General features: G+C 44.4%; 2 protein-coding genes, 1 non-coding gene and 2 pseudogenes across 3 annotated transcripts; 3 read left to right on the top strand and 2 right to left on the bottom strand.

Annotated features, from left to right (window-relative positions):
• Positions 1-7112: 7112 nt before the first annotated feature.
• LOC136487355 (2-oxoglutarate-dependent dioxygenase 11-like) lies at positions 7113-8740 on the top strand. The gene is made up of 4 exons (XM_066484509.1): positions 7113-7355; positions 7721-7980; positions 8055-8388; positions 8498-8740. Exons 1-4 carry the CDS (start codon positions 7113-7115, stop codon positions 8738-8740), a joined length of 1080 nt encoding a protein of 359 aa, XP_066340606.1.
• A 1672-nt stretch (positions 8741-10412) lies between these two features.
• On the bottom strand, positions 10413-10482 carry LOC136490398 (small nucleolar RNA SNORD24; annotated as a pseudogene).
• Positions 10483-10698: 216 nt separating this feature from the next.
• LOC136490439 (small nucleolar RNA R12) lies at positions 10699-10778 on the bottom strand. Its single transcript, XR_010767724.1, has one exon. It is a non-coding gene; the product is annotated as a small nucleolar RNA R12 (small nucleolar RNA).
• Positions 10779-13732: 2954 nt separating this feature from the next.
• LOC136487356 (uncharacterized) lies at positions 13733-15016 on the top strand. The gene is made up of 2 exons (XM_066484510.1): positions 13733-14534; positions 14667-15016. The coding sequence occupies exons 1-2, from the start codon at positions 13807-13809 to the stop codon at positions 14905-14907; spliced, it is 969 nt and encodes a 322-aa protein (XP_066340607.1). The 5' UTR covers positions 13733-13806; the 3' UTR covers positions 14908-15016.
• A 3504-nt stretch (positions 15017-18520) lies between these two features.
• On the top strand, positions 18521-21457 carry LOC136489804 (uncharacterized; annotated as a pseudogene).
• The last annotated feature ends 1335 nt before the right edge of the window (positions 21458-22792 follow it).

Genomic DNA, 22792 nt, shown 5'->3' with positions numbered 1-22792 from the left:
TTACTCCCGGTTGGTAATACGCACCGGGAGTAAAGGATTTTTACTCCCGGTTGGTGGCTGGCACCGGGAGTAATTCTCTCTGGTATATAACCTCCAGCGCCTGGCGCAGATCGATCCGCTCGTCTTCTTCCTCGTCGAACACCGCCGCCCTCTTCTTCCTCGCACCGCGTCCGTTCGTCTTCCGTGACACCGGCGCCGCCCTCTTCTTCCTCGTGCGGCCTCCACCGCACGCGCCCGTGCCCCTCCTCCGCGCGCGCCCGTGGCCCTCCACCGCGCCCTCCTCCGCGCCCGAGGCCCTCCACCGCGCGTTGCCCCACCGCGCCCGAGGCCCTCCACACTGCCGAGCTCGATCGAGGTGATATATTCGTCGATCTCTTTGTACATTCGTCCGAGCCCTCCACTGCCGAGTTATAGATCATGTCGAAAACTACAACTTTGGTGTAAGCCATGTCAACGCTCGAGGTCGATTGAAAATTCTAAATTTTGAATCACAAAATCTAGGAACTAAAAATGAATATTTGGAACTCTAAATGATTTTAAATAAAAAACATATCTTAACGCAAGTTTTGAATATTTGGATATTATATGGATAAATTAGCAAGTTTAATTAGAGTGTCAAAAACTGCATTTTATGGTACCAAAATACATTTTAAGATCACTAGGACCTGAACTCATGACAAGTTTAATTAAGGACCACCAATGAAATTACTTTAGAAATTAATTAGATCGATGTAAATCCATGGCTTGTATAATAAACACGCTATATATTATTTGGAAACAACGCTATGAACCATCCGCTAATGAACTTTTTTCTAAGATGCAGTTCCAATAGAAGAATTTTTTCTATCTTCATAGATCAATGTTTGTTAACGAAATTTTATCCAAATATATTCATGTAGGGTCTTTTTTTTTGAAGGATTTGTTGTAGGATATATAATGGTGAAATAGGAACTCAATTTTGATACCCAGTTTATAAACTAAGCGTTTTTTAGTTTATCAAAAATATCACATGTGATGATGTTAGCAGTTTTGGTTGGACTTGCATGCATGGCTACAGACAAATGAAGGAAAACTTCAATGTTTCTTCATTTGTGAACTTTGAATATACAGATATAATATATTAATGTTGCTAAAGTAATATGAGCATTACATATTTTTTTCCGGGAAGACTATCTTCAAACTTTATATCATAGCATAAGAGATCGCCTGTAGAAGAAGAAAATAAATTCTTATCATTTCGGAAATAGTAATGGTTATATGAGCAATAAGACACATATACTTACATTTCATAATAACTTATACTTACATTATTAACATAGAATTTTCTCATATGATGAATGACTACATGGTTCACATGGTACATAGGATCACAACATCACGCACCGACACCGCCCCGGCCCGCCTCACGTCGTCGTCGTCGTCAGCACGCCGGCCCGCCTCACGTCATCGTCGTCAGCACACCGGCCACCGCGCCGACACGTATATATACGTCATTTGTATTCATATGCATTTCGTCCATGCGTTTCTATGTATACGGCAGAGCACCGCCGCCCTCGTTCACCCATGTGTACAGACATATATACGGCGGAGTGGAGCACCGCCACTCTTGTCACACCGCCCTTTCTCGTGGCCTAGTTGATCAACATTCGTATTATCGTTATCGTTAATGCTAAACAATCACACCAGGGCGAACCGCGCTGTTGATGTCACCGACGTGGTTCGCCCTAGTCACCGACGCAATTTGCCCTCGGCCGTTTATGTATAGCCCTAATTCGCCCTATTACCGACGTAGTTCGTCCTAGTGTGGCGAATTGCGTCCGTGACCGAGGGGCAAGATTTAATAATGCATATTGTTCGTAGATTTTACGCATGTAATAAGCAAAGATTTGACGTACTATATATTGGTTTTGTTTTTTGAAGCTAGATGGCCGACCCGAGAAATATGGATGAGGAGGAGTTGATGATGAATTTGATCAACACTGGCACTCAAGTTGCCGGCGATGATGGTGCTAAAAATAACGTGCAAGAGGATGCAGATGACGGGAGTCAGTACTTAGCTCTTGAACAAAATGAGCAACAACATATTGGCCAAGTATATATTTTTTATTATTAGCTATATATATTATCATATGTTTTATGTGTGCTCATGACATTAAAAATAATGTTTATGTTTTGTAGCCCTCTGGATCGACATCAACAACTACAACGAAGAGTAAAAATGTTCGAGGTCCCAAAAAGCCATTGGAGGGTCGCTTCATCATCTCGGAGTTCAATGTGGATACAGGAGAACCGGGGGGGCCGAATAAAATGAAATTTGTGCACCACTGTGGTTACCTTGTACGGGACCGGCTCCCGATTAGTACCCGTGAATGGAAGAAGAAGACCAATGCTCCTCATATCAGTTTTGTCTCCGATCGTGACAAGGCGTTAATTTGGAATGATATCTTGGTACATTTCACGCTCCAAACAGATGGTTATGATGATATAATAGATGGTGATGAATTGAAGGAGCGAGTTAGGGATTGGGCAATGAAGAAGATGGCCACCCAGTTTCAGACTTGGAAGAAACACCTATACACGACGTATGTCAAGAAGAACATAGCACCAGATTTTACTGTCCCAGGCCCGATCTCAAAGCAGAGGTTCTATTGGGATGAGTTTGTACAGTACAAGACTTCGGAAGAGGGTGTGAATCGGGTGATAAAGAACCAACATAATGCCCAACAGAAGACATACCACCATACCTTGGGATCAGGTGGCTACCCGACTGCCATTAAGAAGTGGAACAAAATGGAAGCAGACCTTCTTGCCAAGGGTATCAGACCAGAATCACTTGAGTGGGGAGAACGTGCAAAGAATTGGTTTTTCGCTCATGGGGGAACACTAGACCAGGAGACAGGGAAGTGCGTTTATGGCGCAAGACTGCAAGAAGCAGCAGAAAGATTGTTTTATGCTCAGAGAGCTACTGCTAGTGGTGCGTTCAGGCCCAACAGAGAGAAGGATGAGCTGACATACGCCATCGGGACTATTGAACATGGTGGCCGAACTAGAGGCAAAGGAAGTGTCTCGTGGGAGCATGGATTCCCTCAGGACAGACCTTCCTACAGAAGTCGCCAGAGAAAGAAGGAAGAAGAGGCACAGCGGCTCCAGAGGTTGGAGGAAGCGGTGCGTGAAGCACAGGAGCGGGAAAAAAAACTTGAAGCGAGAATGCAGGAGGAAATCAGAAGGCAAGTGCAAATAGCAGTGAGTGCAAGCAAGCAGGCATCAAAGCCAGGAATCAACATTAGCCAATCTGTTCAGTTGAAAAGCAGCTGCGCTTCCACGGAGATACCAAATCAAGGGGACACAGCACTGTGCTTCCCTGTGGATGACATCACTGAACCTTGTACAACGTGTGAGCTACACATTCCGAAGGAGAATTCCATAATCAAGGTGGCTATCGGTCTTGTTAATCCTATCGACTGAACCAAGACACCAAGGATTCATGGGAATATAATCCAAGAAGGATATGCTACCATCTCGGTAGATAAAGCTGAAAAAGGTTTTAGTGATTTGCCTCTTGACATTCCTGGAGGTGATGGCGAGAAGACTCTAGGAGAAGCGGGGAAGACATTCATTCTATGGCGCAAGCGCTACATCATCATTCCAGGGATGTCGGCTCCACCTCCTCCTGAACTACCTCACCATAGGTACGTGCGGATGAAAACACTACATCATTAATTTGTATTGGCTTAAATAATTAACAATCTGCTCATAATAATATGTCATTCCTTTTTTTGTAGCAGATCCTCCCCCAACCTAAATCCAATTGTTCAATCGCCAGATCATCATAGTGCTCTGTACGATGACATTGTGTTGGAAGACGAGGCTGCATCCACACCATCTCCAAGGAGGTCTCCAACGCCGCAGCCGCCACCTCCAAGGAGGTCTCCAATGCCGCTGCCAACACCTCCAAGGAGGTCTCCAACGCCTCCCCCGCCCCCGCCTACCAAGAAGCCTAGCAAGAGGCCAGCCCCTCAAACGAAGAACCAGTCCCCGCCTGCAAAGAAAGCCACCGTGAAACCAAGGGCTATTCCCAAAATAATATCTGAAGAGAAGGAAGAAGGAACTGATGCATATAAAAAAGACATGTCTAGATTCTATGACAAACTTAAAATGAATCAAGAAGCAAGGAGAAACCTGGAGAAACCGTACTTCTTCGTAGCTCCAGATATTCTAAGAAAAAAGGTGACTTCTTACCAGCAACAACAGCGGGAATCTCGTAAGCCGTCCAAATCAACGTTATCAGACTATGACCGCACTCTCACCAAGTCAATTGAGGCGGCACAGAAAAAGAAGCGGGCAGGGAAAGGAGTTGCCCAACTCGAACAACAAGCGCACCAATCAATCCCCCCGCTAGTTGTTGGTAATGAATATGGTTCGAATTTAGGATTAATGCATCAGGCAAACATACCTCCGGATGTCGATTTGGATCACCTTGGTGAATTTCTTGATGAGACTGGTCTCGACCTTTACCAGATGTTTGGTGATGGAAACATTGAGAGTGCGGTGGAGGTTGATATTTGGAAGAAAAAATTTGTACTAGGCCAGAGTCTATACAACCCTCAAGCCTTATCTGATCTGGGGACGCAAATGTACCTGCTAAACAAGTGGTACATGCAGGCGTCTACCAGTGGAGACTTCTGCGTTGGTGTCAGAATTAAAGACGAACATTGGTTCCGTGGCGATGATGTTATGTATGTTGACTTTGCAGAATTTCATCAACTATGCCACCTGACCTCTCTGGACAAAGTTATCATTAGCTGCTATTGCCTGTAAGTAATAATTCTTTCGATCTATTATTAAACTCATCATATGTGTGTATATGCATATAAATTATCCTAACAAGTACTATATATATGCAGATTTACAATGACAGAGCTCAGAAAGGAAGGCTGCAATGAAATTGGTTTTGTTGATCCCCATATAGTATTTAAAGACCCAATTACTCCAAAGACTAATTGGAAGTCTGAGTCAGAGAGTAACCTCATGAACTTCTTAGTGAACCAACGCCACAAGAAGGATATACTCTTTCCCTATAACTTCAAGTGAGTGTTAATCATGTCGATCATAGCCTTAATGGCTCATATGTTGATTCTAGTTAATTAATGAGTGTTATGCGTTATATCCTATAAACACATGCAGCAATCACTGGATATTGATGGACATCGATCTGGTGAAAAGTCACTTGATAATCTATGACTCGATGAGAAAACCACAACAAGACTACCAAGATATGATAGATATTATCCAGAGGTAATTTCGGGATCTCTAGCAACTATATATACACACAAACATGATGATTAACTATATCTGATGACGTGGCAAATTTTTTATTGGGCAGTGTTTGGAAAACCTTTATTGAGAAGCAACACATGGAAAAATGCAAAGCGCCACTGAATGTAATCTCTTTGAAAGTAAGTCCCCTGAATCGCATCATCTTTATTAATTAAACATATAGCTTTCACCGGATCACCAGATTGGATGACAAATCTTTTTCTCGTAAAGTGGTGTCTGAGGCAGGAACAGGGGAACAACTACTGTGGTTACTATGTTTGCAAGTTTATCAAGGTGCTCTCCCAAAGAACTCCTACAGAGAGACTCAAAGTATGTTAAAAATACACTATATATTCATTTAATTATTATTATTGATTGTGTTACTATGTCTTTATATATATATATATATATATATGTACATATATTAATTTATTTTCCTTTAATTCAAACCTGTAGACTCGATGGTTGGAGGAAAAGGTCATACGGCAAGACCAAATCAAAGCAATTCAAGAGTCTATAGCCGGATTTTTTAATGAGCAGGTCATCGATTCCAAGGGCGAGTTCTACTTCGACCCAACACTGCCATTGAAGCCAAGCTAGAGGATGAGAGGAAACTTGTTATGTCACAACAACTATAATGCAATCTTTTGTAATATATGCACATGAAATAATATAATGTAAAATACACATATGCATGCATGCATGTAAATATATATATGATGCATGCATGCATATATATATATATATATTTCTATGCTTGAATTGTGTGATTTAATACGTTCATTGTGCTTGAACCGAAACATACTATATGCGCGTATAAATGTATAATTAGCAGCATACAATACGACTTCGAAAACCTATTTTGAAAAGAAAACAAAAAAATGAAAAGAAAAGAAAAAAGAAAAAAACCTTTAATCCCGGTTCGTATTACCAACCGGGACTAAAGGTGCCGGCCATCGTGGCATGTCAGGAGGCACCTTTAGTCCCGGTTGGTGTTACCCACCGGGACTAAAGGTCCTCCTTTAGTCCCGGTTCCTGACCCGGGACTAAAGGACCCCCTTTAGTCCCGGATGCTTGCTCCCGGGTGGGGAACCGGGACTAGAGGGGGTTCCCCACCGGGAGTAAAGCTCGGTTCTCTACTAGTGGGAGAATTCATCACGGATTAACAAGTTTTTTTTTGTAGCGAGGCGAAGGAAGAACATCAGTCTCCGAGACATGTTCGCCCTAGCCCACGAGCATGCCAACGGCGAAGACTGCTTCAACGCCAGCAATGGCAAATATAAGTCGCGACTCGCAGACAGCGCGGGTCAATCCTCACCCACGAAGAAGGATCGCAAGTGCAGAAGCGAGCCTGTGGCCAGCACCGAAAAACAAGAAGGCAACAAGCCCAAGCAGAGCTGCGGAGGCCGCGGCAAGTGATTAGCAACTAATTTCCTTCTATGAGCTTTACCAACTCCCCTTACATTCCAAAAGAGAATCTTCACGATGGATTAGGTATGAGAGTCAACTCCAACGCAAGAGGTGCTCGGTACCGCGCTCCCGCTTTTTGCTGATGCTGGCGATGCTGACAAGGACGACGGCAACTTGCCATTAGCATGTCTCCAGCCTCCAGGTCCATGTCGCGTAGTGCAAGTGAATGACTCGGAATCAAGAAACAGAATCAATACTACAATATGACGAGAGACGAGACTACTGACACAGTGATTCACAGTGAGACGACAGGCGAGCACAGAATAAAGGCAGACACACAGACAAAGGGACAGAGCAGGCCAAGCGCTAGCTCCCCAAGGATCCCAATGGCGGCGGATGAGTCATGGAGGGTGCCTAGCATAGTGCAGGAGCTGGCGGCCATCGTGCAAGAGCCGCCGAGTCGGTACCTGATCCCCGAGCAGGACAGGCGCCATGACCAGCTAGCTGGTGCGGAGATGCCGGATCCCGTCCCGACCATCGATCTCCAGAGGCTGTTGGCGTCCGACGACTCTGCCGACGAGGAGGCTACCGAGCTGCGCTCGGCGCTGCTGAGCTGGGGCTTCTTCTTGGTCAGCATTCTAGTTTCGTTCTTCAGCTCCCAACCAACTACCTCATAATATATTCGCAAAAAACAAAAAAACTACCTAATAATAATGTAAAAAGTAAACTTGGGCCTTGTTTAGATTACCCCAAAATTCCAAGTTTTTTCACTCTCTCTCCATCACATCAATTTTTAGCCACTTGCATGGAGCATTAAATGTAGGTAAAAAAAAAAACTAATTGCACAGTTTAGTTGGAAATCACGAGATGAATCTTTTGAACTTAGTTGGTCCACGATTGGACAATATTTACCAAATAAGACGAAAGTGCTACTATTCATCGGGTTGAAATTTTTCTCAATCTAAACAAGGCCTTGGTCTTTTTTTTTCTGCAGGTTACTAACCATGGGATCGCGACCTCTGTGATGGACGCTCTGATGTCTGCATCACGCGACTTCTTCCGCAAGCCGCTCGAAGAGAAGCAGGTCTACAGCAACCTGATCGAAGGGAAACAGTGGCAGTTAGAAGGGTACGGGAATGACCCGGTGACAACCCAGGATCAGATCCTGGACTGGTGCGACCGGCTCCATCTCATGGTTGAGCCGGAGGACGAGAGGAACCTCGATCGCTGGCCCGGACACCCGGAGTCTTTCAGGTAATGCATCAACCGTTTCTGCAATGACACGGAAGAATTTCAGAAACAACTGATTCATTGGCTTGGTTCAACAGGGGTCTTCTGCACGAGTACACGCTGGGCTGCCAGCGAGTCAAGGACGGGATCCTCCGGGCGATGGCCAGGCTCCTGGAGCTCGACGACGACGACGGCATCCTCGGCCAGTTCGGCGACAAGGGCTCCACGCACGCCAGATTCAGCTACTACCCTGCCTGCCCGAGGCCCGACCTCGTCCTCGGCGTCAGCCCTCACAACGACGTCTGCGTCCTGACGCTGCTCCTCGCGGACGAACACGTCGGCGGGCTGCAGTTCCAGAGGGACGGGACCTGGTACTGCGTCCCGCCCGTGCATGGCCGGGCCTTGCTGGTCAACGTCGGCGTCTCGCTGGAGGTACGTAGCCAGCCATCTCCTCTGCGATTTTTGCACTTTGTAGCGGTATATGTACAAACAGATTCTGATGAGTAAGTTCTTGGTCGTCGGACACTTGTGACCGGTGCAGATAATGTCGAACGGGATCTTCAAGGGCCCGCTGCACAGGGTGGTGACCAACTCTGAGAAGGAGAGGATGTCTTTGGCCATGTTCTATACTACGGATTTTGAGAAAGAGATCGAGCCGATCGCTGAACTGTTAGATGACAAGCGGCCAGCACGGTATAAGAAGATCAAGTTCAAGGATTTGGTGGCTGCTCACCATGAGTACTTCTCCAAAAGGGAGAGAGTCATCGAGTCACTAAAGATCTAGATTTAAGTGATGTTCCCCGCAAAAGAAAAAGAAAATAAAGTTGTAATGTGATGTCTCTTTTAGTTTCACTGGCAATTGCGCCCGTACGTTGCGAGGGAACGTCTACTTCATTGCGTGGTAATTTAAACGAATTGCAGCTCAGAGGTTAACGATTTGCAGCTCGAAGATTGATATAATGGTCGTGTCTTCTGGACATACGAACGTGTGCGGTACTAACTTGTATGAGTTCGGATCACATAAGGGAGCATGAAGGTACTATGAGAAGTAATAAAAAAAGGACGGAAGAACCACTTCTTTATTTAATATTACAAATAGATATAGATAATATGACGCCCGTGCGAAATAAATATATGAACTGAGGAAAGCATGTCCTAGAACTTTTTTTTGGATTACCGCCCATTTATAAACTCTTAGGCTCAACATAGACTATTCAGTATTTTAAATGGTTCACTGAATCACCTAAAAAGGTTTAATGACACGGATCCTCACTTTGAGAGTGTAAGGACCTATGCGTGAATAGGGAAAAAGAAATCCATGTCTTTTTTACACATTTAACTGGGATCTGGCTATTTGGAACTCGAGTGATCTGACCCATTTGGACACTCAAGCAATTTGAAGCAACAAATCACACAAATGAGACAACGAAAAAATTCAAGTGATTGATGGTCAAACGAGTAATCAAACATGACAAAAGGCAAGAAAAAAACTATAAACAAAACTCGAGTGAAACAAACCTTAAATTCACTCTGATTATCCAACACCACCGTCCACCTTATGCACCACCACTACTAGATTTCAAACCATACAGATTTCAAAAAAACAAATAGAACCACATGCAAGAATTAAACAAATTTAACATGTAACCAGAAAATCAGATCAGAAATTGAGAACAAAAGGAATAAAAAAATAAAAACCAGAAATTTTTCTATGATATGCAAAATTACAGATATTCTGGGGGCAATGCCTGCAACAAACAAACCAAAAAAAAAAAAAAAAAAAGCAGAAAAAAAAAGTGCTGCAATCCAGGGCTGCTAGTACATACAGACTGGATTGAGCAACTGGTAGAGCTTGTACACCGGTGCCAGCATTGAGCAGCAGCGCAAGCACAGGGGTTCTGCCAGTTCCCAGCTGAATTTGGTTAATCACCACTACTGAATTGATAATCGTGTGTCACAGCATGAGACCTTAAGTCTCTCAGAGTGCGAAACACACATTTGATAAACCAAACAGTTCATTCACAGGCTAGAAAATGTGTTCAGAATAGGAGTCGCAGAAGGACAGCACGGTTTACCACTCAAGATTTTACTGTCACAAAACTTTTACCAAACTACTTAAAACAATGGACCAGATGTTCCACAAAACTGATATGAAAGCACAGCTTCTCAGTACTTGATCAGGGCAAGACTCTCCAGCTGAGATCCCAACTTCTCCTCAGCTGTCTTCTCAGCCTTGACACGGAGCTTAGCCAGTTGCTTCCTCCTCTCATAGGCAACCTTGGCCTTCTCCTTCCTCTGCTCCTAAAGCTCCTGATAGAGCAAACAAGGGTAGTCAGATACGAGGACACAGTAGGATAAATTTCAATGTAAAAGAATACAGCCATAAAACATCAGCAACTCCGACTGCCACTCTGAAGTGCTCACATGAACTGGGTCTTTCTAATTGCAATGTAATGGGCCTCAGAGATCTTGGTGGTTAAGAGTAGCAAATCAAGAGTAGCAAATATTTTGATCACATCATAAGCACATCACAATATAGACAAATGAATGAATCCATGTACAGGAGTTGGATGCAAAGAGGCCAATGTAATAACTCTGTACAGAACCATACATTATGATGTGAAAATGATGTATCATCATAACAAATGTAAGTATCTAATAATCAACCACAACGACACGAACATCAGTAAAAAGCATTAGATTGCCAGTCCAAAGAGGCAAGTATAGTCTGAAGTGGCATGATTTTGTCAGAAGTAGCTAGTTCTTAAAATCATATTGTAAAATCAATGGGAATCTGATTGATTTTTATTCATCATCTAGAATCATGCACATTTCAGCATAATATCTCGACCAAGATAAAAACTAGCTATTCTAGCAACAACAAATGTGAAGAATTTCTCAATAATAAAAGATGCCCAGCATAGACGAAACTAAAGGACCTTCTAGTAATGCCTGAGTCACTAGACTAATAATATCATTTGTACGAAAAGGTAAGACAGTTCATTTCCAATTAGAATCAGGTACTAATCACTAACCCGTTAACACATGAATTTTAGATACTCTGATCACAAATTTGACAGACCATCAATTACACAACTGAACTACCTAAAACCACAGACATCCATATGCTAAAGCTGCACATTCGGCAGCAGAAAGCATAAAAACATATTGCCATCCGCAAATTACACCACTCTATACACTAAATTACAGTGAGTTATGGCCTTCAAAATGAAGCACTGTCACGCTGCCGAGGAACCGAATGTTCGACTTTGATGAGCTTGTACTTCAAGATCGGTCTTGTTCATGGCATATCCATACTCTTATCATCATCACCATCATTCCTAAGCACATTTGAAATAACGATATTAGGTATTAACAAATTCTTAATTTTATCATTATGCAAACATAGGAACGAGCTCATCTTGACTTTAACTTTCATGGGCGTATCCATAGGTGTTATGTCCTCATCAGTGCTGCCCCCAAAACTTACATGAACTATGGCACCGGTAACACCACTTTTTTTTTTTTTGGAAACAACACCAGGTTTTATGGAAGACTACCAATTATATATAGTCAAATAGATCTTCTTTTGTGGAGGAAACTTGCTCATTTAAGGACTGCCAAGTATGTATTGTTCACTGCTTAGAATGAAGATGTCGAATTAATGTTTTCCATTTGTTTGTTCACGTTCCAATTTCAAAGCAAGTCTATATGTTCTTCCAGTTTCCATCGTGATATGGTTCGACTGTGTGAATCATTTACACATAAGGCCTTGTTTGGACGTAATCGGATTCGCATCAATCCACATGTGTTGGAGTAGATTGGAGTGTAACTTGAATTAAATTATATCCCAATCCACCCAACACACGTGGATTGAGGTGAATACGATAACATCCAAACAAGGCCTAAGGTGGCAATTTGCTAGTGTGGCATCTCTGAAAGTTTCATCTTTGCTAGGTCAACAACTTGGATTTCCAATAACCTAGAGAAGAGATAGAAGGAACTTGTCTTCAGTGAGATATATTGCAGCATTAAAAGTCCATACATATGGACGTGGTCTCTTTGTCGAACTTACTGGAGTTGTGCTTACCTAGTAGAAGTAAATTAGGATTCCTGTGCACACTCAGTGATCTCCCGTTAGCTACGCCGTTTACGCTCATGCCATCCATTTATGCTTGCATATATTTGTTTACTTCTGATTTTCTGAATTGGAAAGCCTACGTGACCTACTTCATCGTTTCTATTTAGGCGATTAGGCAAGGTAATAAGATAGAGTAGTTTCAATTTTTGTTTGATTGTGTTGTCTTGTATTTTTTGCGTGATGTATTTTTTTTGCAAGAAACCCCTTGCCGATGCCTTGAGACCGAAGCCTCTCGTCGTCTCGTGAGACGATGGGAACGCTCATGGCCTGAGGCCGAGAGACGTTGGCTCTAGCAGCGTTGTACGCATCGCCTTCCTGAATCCTGACTCGACAACGCACAGATCCCATGTACGTGTGGTTCTGGTTTGGACGCGCGCCGGAGGGAAGTCTCGTGCCAAAATCATTCCCCATCTTTCTACTTCCCCCGTTGTTCGCTGCCGCCTGCGACACCACCTACCTCGCCGACGCTGACAGTTTGCTAAACATAACGCCTTAGTAACCATCAGAAAATAAAATACAGACAAGAATAGTTTGTCAGGAAACCGATGGGCAAATCTATTTCTGTGTCAAGCTATTTGTTACTGTATTTGCCCATCGGGAGGTCCAAGAAATCATTTCCCGGTGGGTTTTGTCTGTCTGTTGTCCGTTTCTCTCGGACACATGTAAATTTCAGTTTCCAGCAGTGAAAGTGAATAGGCTTATGTAGTGGACCGCACGGCAAATGCATCGTTGTCGTGTTGTTCTAGTGATGATAATGCTCCATGATTTTCGAAGCAGGTGAGGACAGGCTCAGGTTGTAGATTTAATATCGAAGATGCCCTTGCAGCATCCCCTGCTACCAGCCAAAGCAAAAGCATATTCCAAGGGGCTTTCAGCTCCTGCTGCCAAACGCCACTTTTCTCAACTGATTCACCCATGGAGCTCCGCAAAACGCGCTCTCACAAACACAGCGTGTCAGGTGGAGCTAAAAAATGGAGCTTCTCCCGGCTCCCATCTGACACCAGCGGACCCCAGCGCGTGGAGGTCGAGTCTGCCCCCCACCTCAGGGAGACTCATGCGGGGAGGGCGGGCGGGCGCACGGCCGGGCGCGCAGTCGCCGGGGCGGCCGTCCGGGCATGGCTCGTCGGAGCTCCAAGCGCTTGAACGCGTGGCCGCCGGGTGCAGGGTCGCGCGGGGCCGTTGGGTGCCCAAGCACAAGGTCGTCGGGCAGCCGAGCGCCGCGTACAGGGCCGCTGGGCATGAGGTTGCCAGACCAACAGATCTCCGAGAATGGCCGGGTGCGAGGGCGAAGCGGTTGCAACTCTCGTGTCTGCGCGATACGGTTGGGGAACATGAGGGGAGAGAAAGAATGAAGGGGAGAGTACGGAGGAGAAAAAATAGGCACCCGGAAACAGATAAGGTAAGAAAAGGAAAACGGAAAGGAAAGAAAAGAAAAGAAAAAAAAATAAAGGTATTATGGACTTTTTACTCTTTTTGCTACTCGGAGAAGCTGTTATGCCAAAAGGTCTTAAAAAAAAAGATGGCTTCAACCCCTAAGAGAATCTGCTCCTTCACAAAAGCTGAAATTAGAACTGTTTTTAAGGAGCCGGAGCCCTACAATCATGCTCCAAGAGTTTGTAAGTACTCCACTGGAGACTGACTGGGTGAGACGAAACTCACACACAACAGGGAGAGAGAGAGGCGTTGAAACAGCAGAGATAGATCGAGGGATGACGACGGCGACGGCGTTGGAGGGCGTAACCCACCGGACGCTGGAGGTGAACGGCATCAAGATCCACGTGGCCGAGGCCGGCGACGGCTCCGCGGGCGGCACGGTGCTCTTCCTGCACGGCTTCCTGGAGCTCTGGCACTCGTGGCACTACCCGCTGCGGTCCCTCTCGTCGCGGGGCTACCGCTGCCTGGCCCCGGACCTCCGAGGCTACGGCGACTCGTCGGCGCCGCCGTCCCCGTCCTCCTACACCATCTTCCACCTCGTGGGCGACGTGGTGGGCGTCCTCGACGCGCTCTCCCTGGCTCGGGTGTTCGTGGTCGGCCAGGGCTGGGGCGCGCTCCTGGCGTGGCACCTCGCCACGGTCCGCCCCGACCGGGTCCGCGCACTCGTCAACATGAGCAGCGCCTTCATGCCGCGCAACCCCAGCGTGCGCCCGCTCCAGGCGTTCCGGCGGCTCTTCGGCGACGGCTACTACCTGCTGCGGCTGCAGGAGCCCGGAGCCATGGAGGCGGAGTTCGCGCGGATGGACACCAGGTTCATCTTCAGGAAGCTCCTCACCACCCGCGAGACGGGCGCCATCTCACTGTCGCCGGAGTGGTGGGGGCCGCAGGACCAGGACATCCCACTGCCGCCGTGGCTCACGGAGGAGTTCGTCCACGTCCTCTCCGCCAAGTTCGACGAGACAGGGTTCGCCGGCGCCATGAACTCCTTCCGCTGCCTCGACCTGTAAGAAAGAACAAATGAATTCAGGATCCGATCAACCTTTTCTTGATCCTCTATCATTCATTACATCGTTTTGCTGATTAAGAATCTCAGAGTGGACTAACCTGTGCTGTGCACTTGGCCGGTGTGGTGTAGCAACTGGGAGCTGACGGCGCCATGGACTGGGGCTAAGGTGACCGTACCGACCAAGTACATCGCTGGGGAGGACGCCATGTCGTACAACCGGGTGAAGGAGTACATACACAAGGGCGGGCTCAAGCGCGACGTGCCGGGACTGGAGGAGGTGGCGGTGATCGCCGGCGCTGGGCACTACGTCCACCTCGAGAAGGCGGAGGAGGTGACGGAGCACATCTACGAATTCATCAAAAAGTTCTGAGACGTACTGCTGCTGGAGTGCAGTCTGCAGACATGCTGGTGTGACGGGCACAGTAATAGTATGTATATGTAGCACAAAATGGAAAACCGCATGAAGTTTGCTATTTGGATTTTGGGAAATTTGAATGTTCATGATTTATTTTCCAATTGGATGAGCAAGCAGGCCGTTGCAGACACTAGCTGTTCGTACTCATTCTTGTAACATGAGGGGGCGTCACTTAGATTCAAGGTATATTCAGTTGATTATCAATTATTTTTTTTAAAAAAAATTACATGTAGTAAATTTCAAAACTTAAGAACTTCAAATGAATATATGTGGACCTACACAGCTTCAAATCAAAAGTTTCTAAACTATAAAGTTATATGTCGAGAATAACAACTTTGCTATTGACCAGGTCAACATCCAAGATTATTTGAAAATTCTAAATTTTAAATTTCAAAAAATTTGAGAACTCAAAGATGGGACTCGAAATAAATTTAAATATAAAGCTTGTCAATAAATAATTATAGATCGTGTAGATCTCTAGGATTTTGATATAAAGTTAGTGTTCGACCGAATTCATATAAAAAGGTTAAGATTCTTTTTGTCATGACTCTTTGTAGAGGCAGAAGTCTTAAGAGTGCCCGCTCATGTAAATTGATTTACTTTGTGCTACTAGTTGAACATTTAAAACCTTGAAGAAAAATAGATAGATTGCACTTTTGGGGAGCACGCTGCATAAGCTTATTTGTAGGTTTCGATCCCTTGAAACCATAAATTTGAAGACTGCCATTATAATTTTACTAAATTAGAGATATGCCATCCTGTCCCACATCTCGTTGACTCATGTGTGTCCCACATGTCAGCGAGATACCAATGGTAAATCTTCAACTTTGCAAAATTATAATGGCAAATCTCTTCATCTTGTTTAAACACTTCTCATTTCCACTATATACAATAGTGGCATTGTCGTACTGTCGTACTGAGAGTAGTTTAGTTGGTTAGGTTTCTTGTGATGGAACCGTCCACCCGTGTTAAAGTCCTTGACTTGGCATAGGTGCTCATATTTTTTCTAAATTTATTATAGGATTTAACGACGTTATTCTTTCCATGGTAGGCAACATTACCGTTGATAGCGAGGTTTATGTCAGTGATGATTTCGTCAATCTCAAGATTTATTGGCCTAGTGTTCAAAGATGCTAGCTTATAGGGGTATGGATTTCATGCGTGCCTTCGTAGGGATGTGTGCGTGCATTTTCAGCATCCTTGTTGTACTATGAGTATTTAAAAAAAATAACGGCATCATTTGTTTTCTTTTAATGCCTTAATAAGGTTGACACCCCCCACAGATGTCCTAAACATCACTACTACACAATATAGCTTGGGAGGTGGTCAAATTAAATAGCGTTTGCAGAGGCGGGCATCGATTTTGCCTGCATGTAAACATCTGCGTAAAGGAAGAATTCCACTGGCGGACAAATGTCCGCCTCTGTAAATGAAATTCACAAATAATAAAAAAAAGACGGCCTGCCAACCCAGTGGCCCATTGAGCCCGTTGCGAGAGGTCCACCGAGCCCCGTCCCTGGTTCTGCCCTATGCGTGCTGCCAGGAATCTATCGTCGCCAAGAGCATCCATCCACCCATGCGCCGCCGAGAGCTGCCATCAGCCCTTGTGCTTCTGCCGCCGCTACTGTGATCCACAGGGAATCATAGCATGCTGCTGTCAAGAACCACAGCCCGCGGGCATAGCTGGGATCTGGCCGCTCGCCACCGAATTCGGTCTCCCACAGCCAGATGCGCCCTCCCATCACTACTACTGAATTGATTTTGCGTGGTGTTGCACTTTAATTAACGGAGACGGGCACAAAATCCAAACACCTCGGAAAATACCGGACGATTAACGAGGGCGGGCATTTTAATTTATGGAGGCGGTCACTTTTGCCCGCCTCGTAAAATCGATTTATGGAGGCGGTCAAAAAAATAACCGCCATCTAAAATCGATTTATGGAGGCGGGCAAAAAATAACTGCCTCCTAAAATATCACTGGCCATCCTCATGGGCCTCCTCCACCGCGACGAGATTGCAGCGCTCCTCCAGATCTGGAAGTGGAGGTGGTGGAGAGGGAGCGGCCCACCGCCGCCGCGAGCGCCCCCTCCCCCGCTGCCCGCACCGGGGGCGTGGACCTTGTCGACGTGTGCATGGCCCCTCGCGCCGGGGGCATGGACAACCGTCCTATGTGGCTCCACCGTCCCCGTGACCCACGCCGGACGACCATCGTGACTCAGGATCAGAAAAAGGGGAGAAGGAGAGAACCGAGAGAGAGGAGATAGACGTCGCCCGATAGAGAGAAAGAGGTGGTGTGCAATGAAAACCCTAAGTTTGGGCCTATTTCAGAAGGCCGGACTCTTACAAGACCCGCCTACATAATTCCATTTTATAAGGCGGTCAATTTTTAATCACCTCCATAAATCTATTTTAGGAGGCGGGCCATTGTTGGCCACCTCCGTAAATAAAGCATCCACCTCCGAAAATCGTCGAGTACTTCAGGAGACGGTTGGATTTTTTTTACCGCCTCGGTTAATCATTAGGTAGTGTCTCGTAAAATTATTTATGTAGTAGTGTATGTAATTAGTCGCTAAATGAAGAGCCAGTTTTTTTTATACATTTTATCGTCAATTCCGGTTGTTTTCTAATAAGTGGCTTTATGGTGGTTTTAATGTGTAAAAATTTTGTCGCGTGATGAGACTCAAATTTCAAAATATAGAAAACCCTTCAATACGTTGTCGGATGAAGAAAATTTTAATATGTAAATTGTAGACCTCGATGAGATCTACAACTTTGTAGTTTTGAGTTTTTTCATTTGAGGAGAGTAAGATGCTCACAAAAATAATATAAAATTTCAGCACCATATTTTGTCGCGTGATGAGACTCAAATTTCAAAAAATCGAAAACCCTTCAATACGATGTCGGATGAAGATAATTTTTATATGTAAATTGTAGACCTCGATGAGATCTACAACTTTGTAGTTTTGAGTTTTTTCATTTGAGGACGTTAAGATGCTCGAAAAAATAATATAAAATTTCAGTGCTCCTGAAAATAGCAAAAGTTACTGTTCATCCACAAAAACCGCTCGAAAGTTGAACTTTTTTGAGAGTTGGAGGGCCAAAGTTGTTCGGTTTTGAAGTTCGAGGTTGAAATCCGGACTTTGGTGAAAATTGGAGGATATAAATTGGACTTTACCCTAAAAATATTAGTACCACGTTCTGTGGCAGACGTGTATTATTATTACAGGGAATAGATAACAAATTCTAGTCACATCATAAGCGCTTAGTTTAAGTGCATCTGGTTGATTTATTTTATTTGTATACGTATAGTATAGATATATGTCGTGGGTGCCCAACAAAGTCACGGGCGTACGTCGACTTTGGAGCACGCGGGTGTCCAACAAAAGACGTGGCCTTGGCCTGGCTGTATTTCAAGGACAAACCCAGCACCCGATAGATGCCGGCTCATCGATCTCCTCGATCGCTTTAGGACATGATCGATCGGCAGGCATGCAGGCGATATAATACAGGCCGTATGATTTATTTTATCGATAAATGCTTGTTTCAGACTATCCGTCCATCCGTCCGGATGGAACGACCTGCTCGCGCCGCCTGTCCGCGTCGCGCACTGCGTGCCCCCGCCCGCACACGGATTTACAGCCTCCATCACGTCTCCTGCTCGGACTCACGCTTCCTGCCGAGGCCACTGCCGCAGTCCGTGCCACCGATGAGTTCAGCACCGACTACCTCCGTGCTACTCCGTAGCATCAAGCTCCGCGTCAACGAGCCTCCCTTTGCCAAAGCTGTAAGTAGATGAGCACATGTTGTAACCGTATTTTTCATGCGTTCTAGATGTACGTTACATATGTTTTATTAGATGTTGCAAAAGTAGATCCGGTGTTACATGAAATTTTTTACAATAATGGGGGAAAAATTCGATGGCTGACATCGACCGAGAGCGGCCAATCCGACGGCAACAAAGGTAGGAGGCAACGGGAGGCAATGGGATGGAGGCAACGGGAGGCGATTGCTGTGTCTATGATCGGTGGGCCATATGCGCAAAAATCGCCTTCCATTGCCTCCGCAAATGTGGGGATTATGACTGGACGGTAATTCCATTCTCGTAGTTTTTTTTTTGATAAAGGGTAAAATGGTAACTCTATAAATGCAGTACTAATAGTTTTTTTTTCGTCATCCGCTCAGGAAGGTAACACGAGCGAGATAGCCTCAGCTGGTAGTGCCAGCCATAACGTCGCCGGAGAAGCACTTTGTAGAGGTAAACTTGGGATGGAAAGATTGTCAACCTTGTTGATGGGCTTTGAATTGCCGGTGTTCAACATGTACTTTGTTCGTCAGGCTATTAGATACTCCATCTTAGGATTTGGAACGGATGAGGACACACTTACTAGGGCGATCATCTCAGGGTCCGAGATCGGCATGAACAAGATCAAAGAGGAATACAAGGTCAGGTTCAAGACCACGGTCACCAGCGACATTGTTGATGACACCTCCGAGTATTACAAGGACTTACTGCTGACCTTGATAGGGAGTGAAGATTAAAATTAAAACAACCTGCTTTTGTTGGGAAAGATGTGTAGAATGTGTATCCGCAACCACCCAAAAAAAAAGAACTTTCATCAGAGAACATGTACAAAGACCGAAAATATTCTGATGCATTCATGCATATGCATCCATTCTTTACAAGATTTTAAAAGGTCCATATCACGTTCAGATAAACCAAACCATTCTCTCCTTTGTGTTTATTGGATAGTTCTGAAAAGCTCACGTTCAGATAAACCAAACCATTCTCTCCTTTGTGTTTATTGGATAGTTCTGAAAAGCTCCTTTTCCGCTTAAAAAGTCATTAAGCAGAACGCTTTGAGGCCACACAAAAAATTCACAGAAAGTAAAGTGCAGCAATTTCATATTGGCGATGAGGAATGAACTCATCTAGGAAACTAGGATCCGGGATCAGAGTATTATTATGCACTTTGTTATTCTACTATACTCATAGCATCTTCTGCAGCAACACAAAGTACAACAATCGAAATGTTCCTGAGCCTCATCCTCTACTGTTAAGAATACATTTATATCTCGTTTGGACGCAATACAAGGTTGGTCTCACGCGCAAAGTACAGGAAAAAAGACAAGTGAGCACCCCTTCACACTGAGCACAAAAGTGATGATCATATGTCACCAAGCTTTTGCCCGTCTTGATTTCTTATTCACTTCAAGAGAGAAGATATCTTCATCTTCTCCTAGATGACGAAGAAGCCGCAGCAATTATACCACCAGCAACAAGACCCACAACTCCAAAGGCGCCTGTGATGATAGCCATGCCAATCATACCATCTGCATTTAACCATCAAATAAGCCGTTAGCCCAAGTTAGACAAACCATAAACAGTGCATTGGAATGACTAGAGGTTTGCTCTATTGTTCTTTTCTAATATTTGAAACATGGATACATGGTAGATAACTTTATTAAGACATGATGTCTTGATCCCTACTGCTTTTCAGGGTCCATGGCTGACAGCAGTGGTTGGGGAGGTGAGGTCTCAGATTTGGGGATATATGTGAAACTTATCTCTTGATCAATACAATTGATATTTACATTAGCTTTGGGTTCATCACGTATGATTCAGAAGATGCCATGGATAGGGCATTATTCAAGACACTCCATAAATTGAAAGGTAAGAGGGTCGAGGTCAAGCGAGCTATTTCTAAGGAACCGTCTCCTAGACCTAGCATGTGCTCTCCTATCAATGGGTTCAATTATGTAACTGGTAGAACCAATAGCTTCCTTAATGCATATACCCAGCATTACAATATGAGTCCATTAGGTGGCTATGGAATGAGGATGGATGAATGTTTTGGTCTTCTATTAGGTGGGAATAATGGTTATCCATCTTTTGGTGGTAGTTATGGAATTGGAATGAATTTTGACGCATGGATGAACCCATGTACTGAAAGTGGCTCTAGCTTCAATAGTGGTATCCAGCGTGAATGGCATCTTAATCCATATTACAATGGAAATTCAGGTGGATTCAACAACTATGTTAGCTATGGTGGAGTCAATGAAAATAATGGTTTACTGTTTGACTCACTAGTTAGTAACCTTTTGGGGTATTTTTGCCCTTAATCACTCTTCTAGTTCCACAAGCTCTAATTTCTTTGTGCCATTTAGAAATGGGGACCTTCTTAGTGGAATTGGGAACAATAATGTGAATTGGGGAAACCCTCATCATGTGCCTGCTCTAGGTGCCAATAATTGCTCTGTTTACTGTACTAGAAACTTTGGTTATGGGTCCAATGAAAGCAACTTTGGTCAAGGTTCCAATGTTTATGGAAGGAATGTTGGATCAAGTGGTGTCAGTAACTTAAACCAATCAACCAATGGGTATGCAAGGAACTTTGGAGATTCATCAATAGGTGGTGGCTCCATCTATGGAGACACAACTTCGACATCAGGATCTTTTGAGCGTGATGTTACAAAAATGGTTTCAACCGGTTACATGGGCCATTGACTAATAAAGGTTAGATAGTTTGTTTCTTGTGTCATGATATCATTATCCAGCTTTCAACACTTCATTAATTTATTTTTGATAGTTTTCAATTATTAGATCCAAGCATCTTGACTATGTTAGTGTGCAATGTCGATTGAACTTAACAGACTTTACTTAATGCATCCAAGATTTGGTTTTGGAATTTTTGTGTTGTTTTTCTTTTGTGATCCTAGGTCTCCCTATGGTTCCAAAATTAGTAACCATGTTAAATGTTCTCTAAGATTATTCCTTGCATATGTGCCATAAGAAGAGTTTGTTCAATTATGTTATATGATTGCCCTTTTGTTTGGTACAGGATGGTGTGTGAATTGATTGAGTTTACTTACAGAAGTTGGTCTTTATGGGACATAGACCTATATTTTGTTCTTTTGGGAAGCGATGGTTATAATTGGCCTTTTTTCTGGATTGTGGACTTCTAATGTGTCTAAACTTCTAATGATTTTACAACTTATCTCTTGATCAATACAATTGATATTTACATTAGGACATGGAGAATTACTGGACACCAGCCCTGTTTGCTTCCGCTTATAACAGATTCTCGGTGGAAAAAAAACGAGAATCCCACCAAATGCCTTGATTATCTCAGCTTCTGCTCACCACCGATTCAGAACTTTGAACTAGCAAAATCGAGAATCGAAAAACATCCCTGCATTACGGCGATTGCAAACAGACAGGGCCATCATGTTGGCATTATAGTAGCACATGATAAGCTATTGGCCATTCATTTTCCTAACTTGGTAGTGGACATTATAGTAGGAGATGCAAAATCCATGGGCATCCATTTTATCATTTTAATACATGTCAAATGAAGTGGGTTGTGTAGTACAAATTACATGCAGCCGTGCAAGAAGATACCTGGTGGTCTGACACATCCTCCTCATCACTCTAGTCCTGACACCCATTCAAGCATCTACGGATCTCATGGCTCCAGCAGTTGCAGCACCACGCCAACAGGTCGTCGATGCCACCGACAGGATTTAGGCATGGAGAGACATTGTTCTTGCAGTTGCGGCATAGATACTTATTGCATCGGCCATCGTCAGGGCAGAATTCATGATTGCACACCTGAAATATAATGGATCATATAAAAGAGCATGCATGAGCTATGGACTCGATTGCATAGAAACAAACAGGCATAGGTGTTTCCAATTCAACTACAAACAGATCTCTAAAAATTCGTCGTTCCACAGACATACCTCGTTGGGTGACCTGGGCCTTTTGATAGGAAGATCACATCCTCCGCTCACGCAAGCATTGCGACGACCGCGATTCCAGTTCCAGCAGTTGCAGCAGCTG

This window comes from Miscanthus floridulus, chromosome 10 (genome assembly GCF_019320115.1).
Source record: "Miscanthus floridulus cultivar M001 chromosome 10, ASM1932011v1, whole genome shotgun sequence".
NCBI lineage: Eukaryota > Viridiplantae > Streptophyta > Magnoliopsida > Poales > Poaceae > Miscanthus > Miscanthus floridulus.
The sequence above is the reverse complement of the archived record's forward strand: the minus strand, read 5'-3'. Positions and strand labels throughout refer to the sequence as shown.

Coding starts and splice junctions, on each gene's coding strand:
- LOC136487355 (XM_066484509.1), top strand. CDS start 7,113: ATGGCGGCGGATGAGTCATGGAGGGTGCCTAGCATAGTGCAGGAGCTG. Junction 7,356..7,720: donor TGAGCTGGGGCTTCTTCTTG/GTCAGCATTCTA, acceptor TTTTTTCTGCAG/GTTACTAACCATGGGATCGC. Junction 8,389..8,497: donor ACGTCGGCGTCTCGCTGGAG/GTACGTAGCCAG, acceptor TGACCGGTGCAG/ATAATGTCGAACGGGATCTT.
- LOC136487356 (XM_066484510.1), top strand. CDS start 13,807: ATGACGACGGCGACGGCGTTGGAGGGCGTAACCCACCGGACGCTGGAG. Junction 14,535..14,666: donor TCCTTCCGCTGCCTCGACCT/GTAAGAAAGAAC, acceptor GGTGTGGTGTAG/CAACTGGGAGCTGACGGCGC.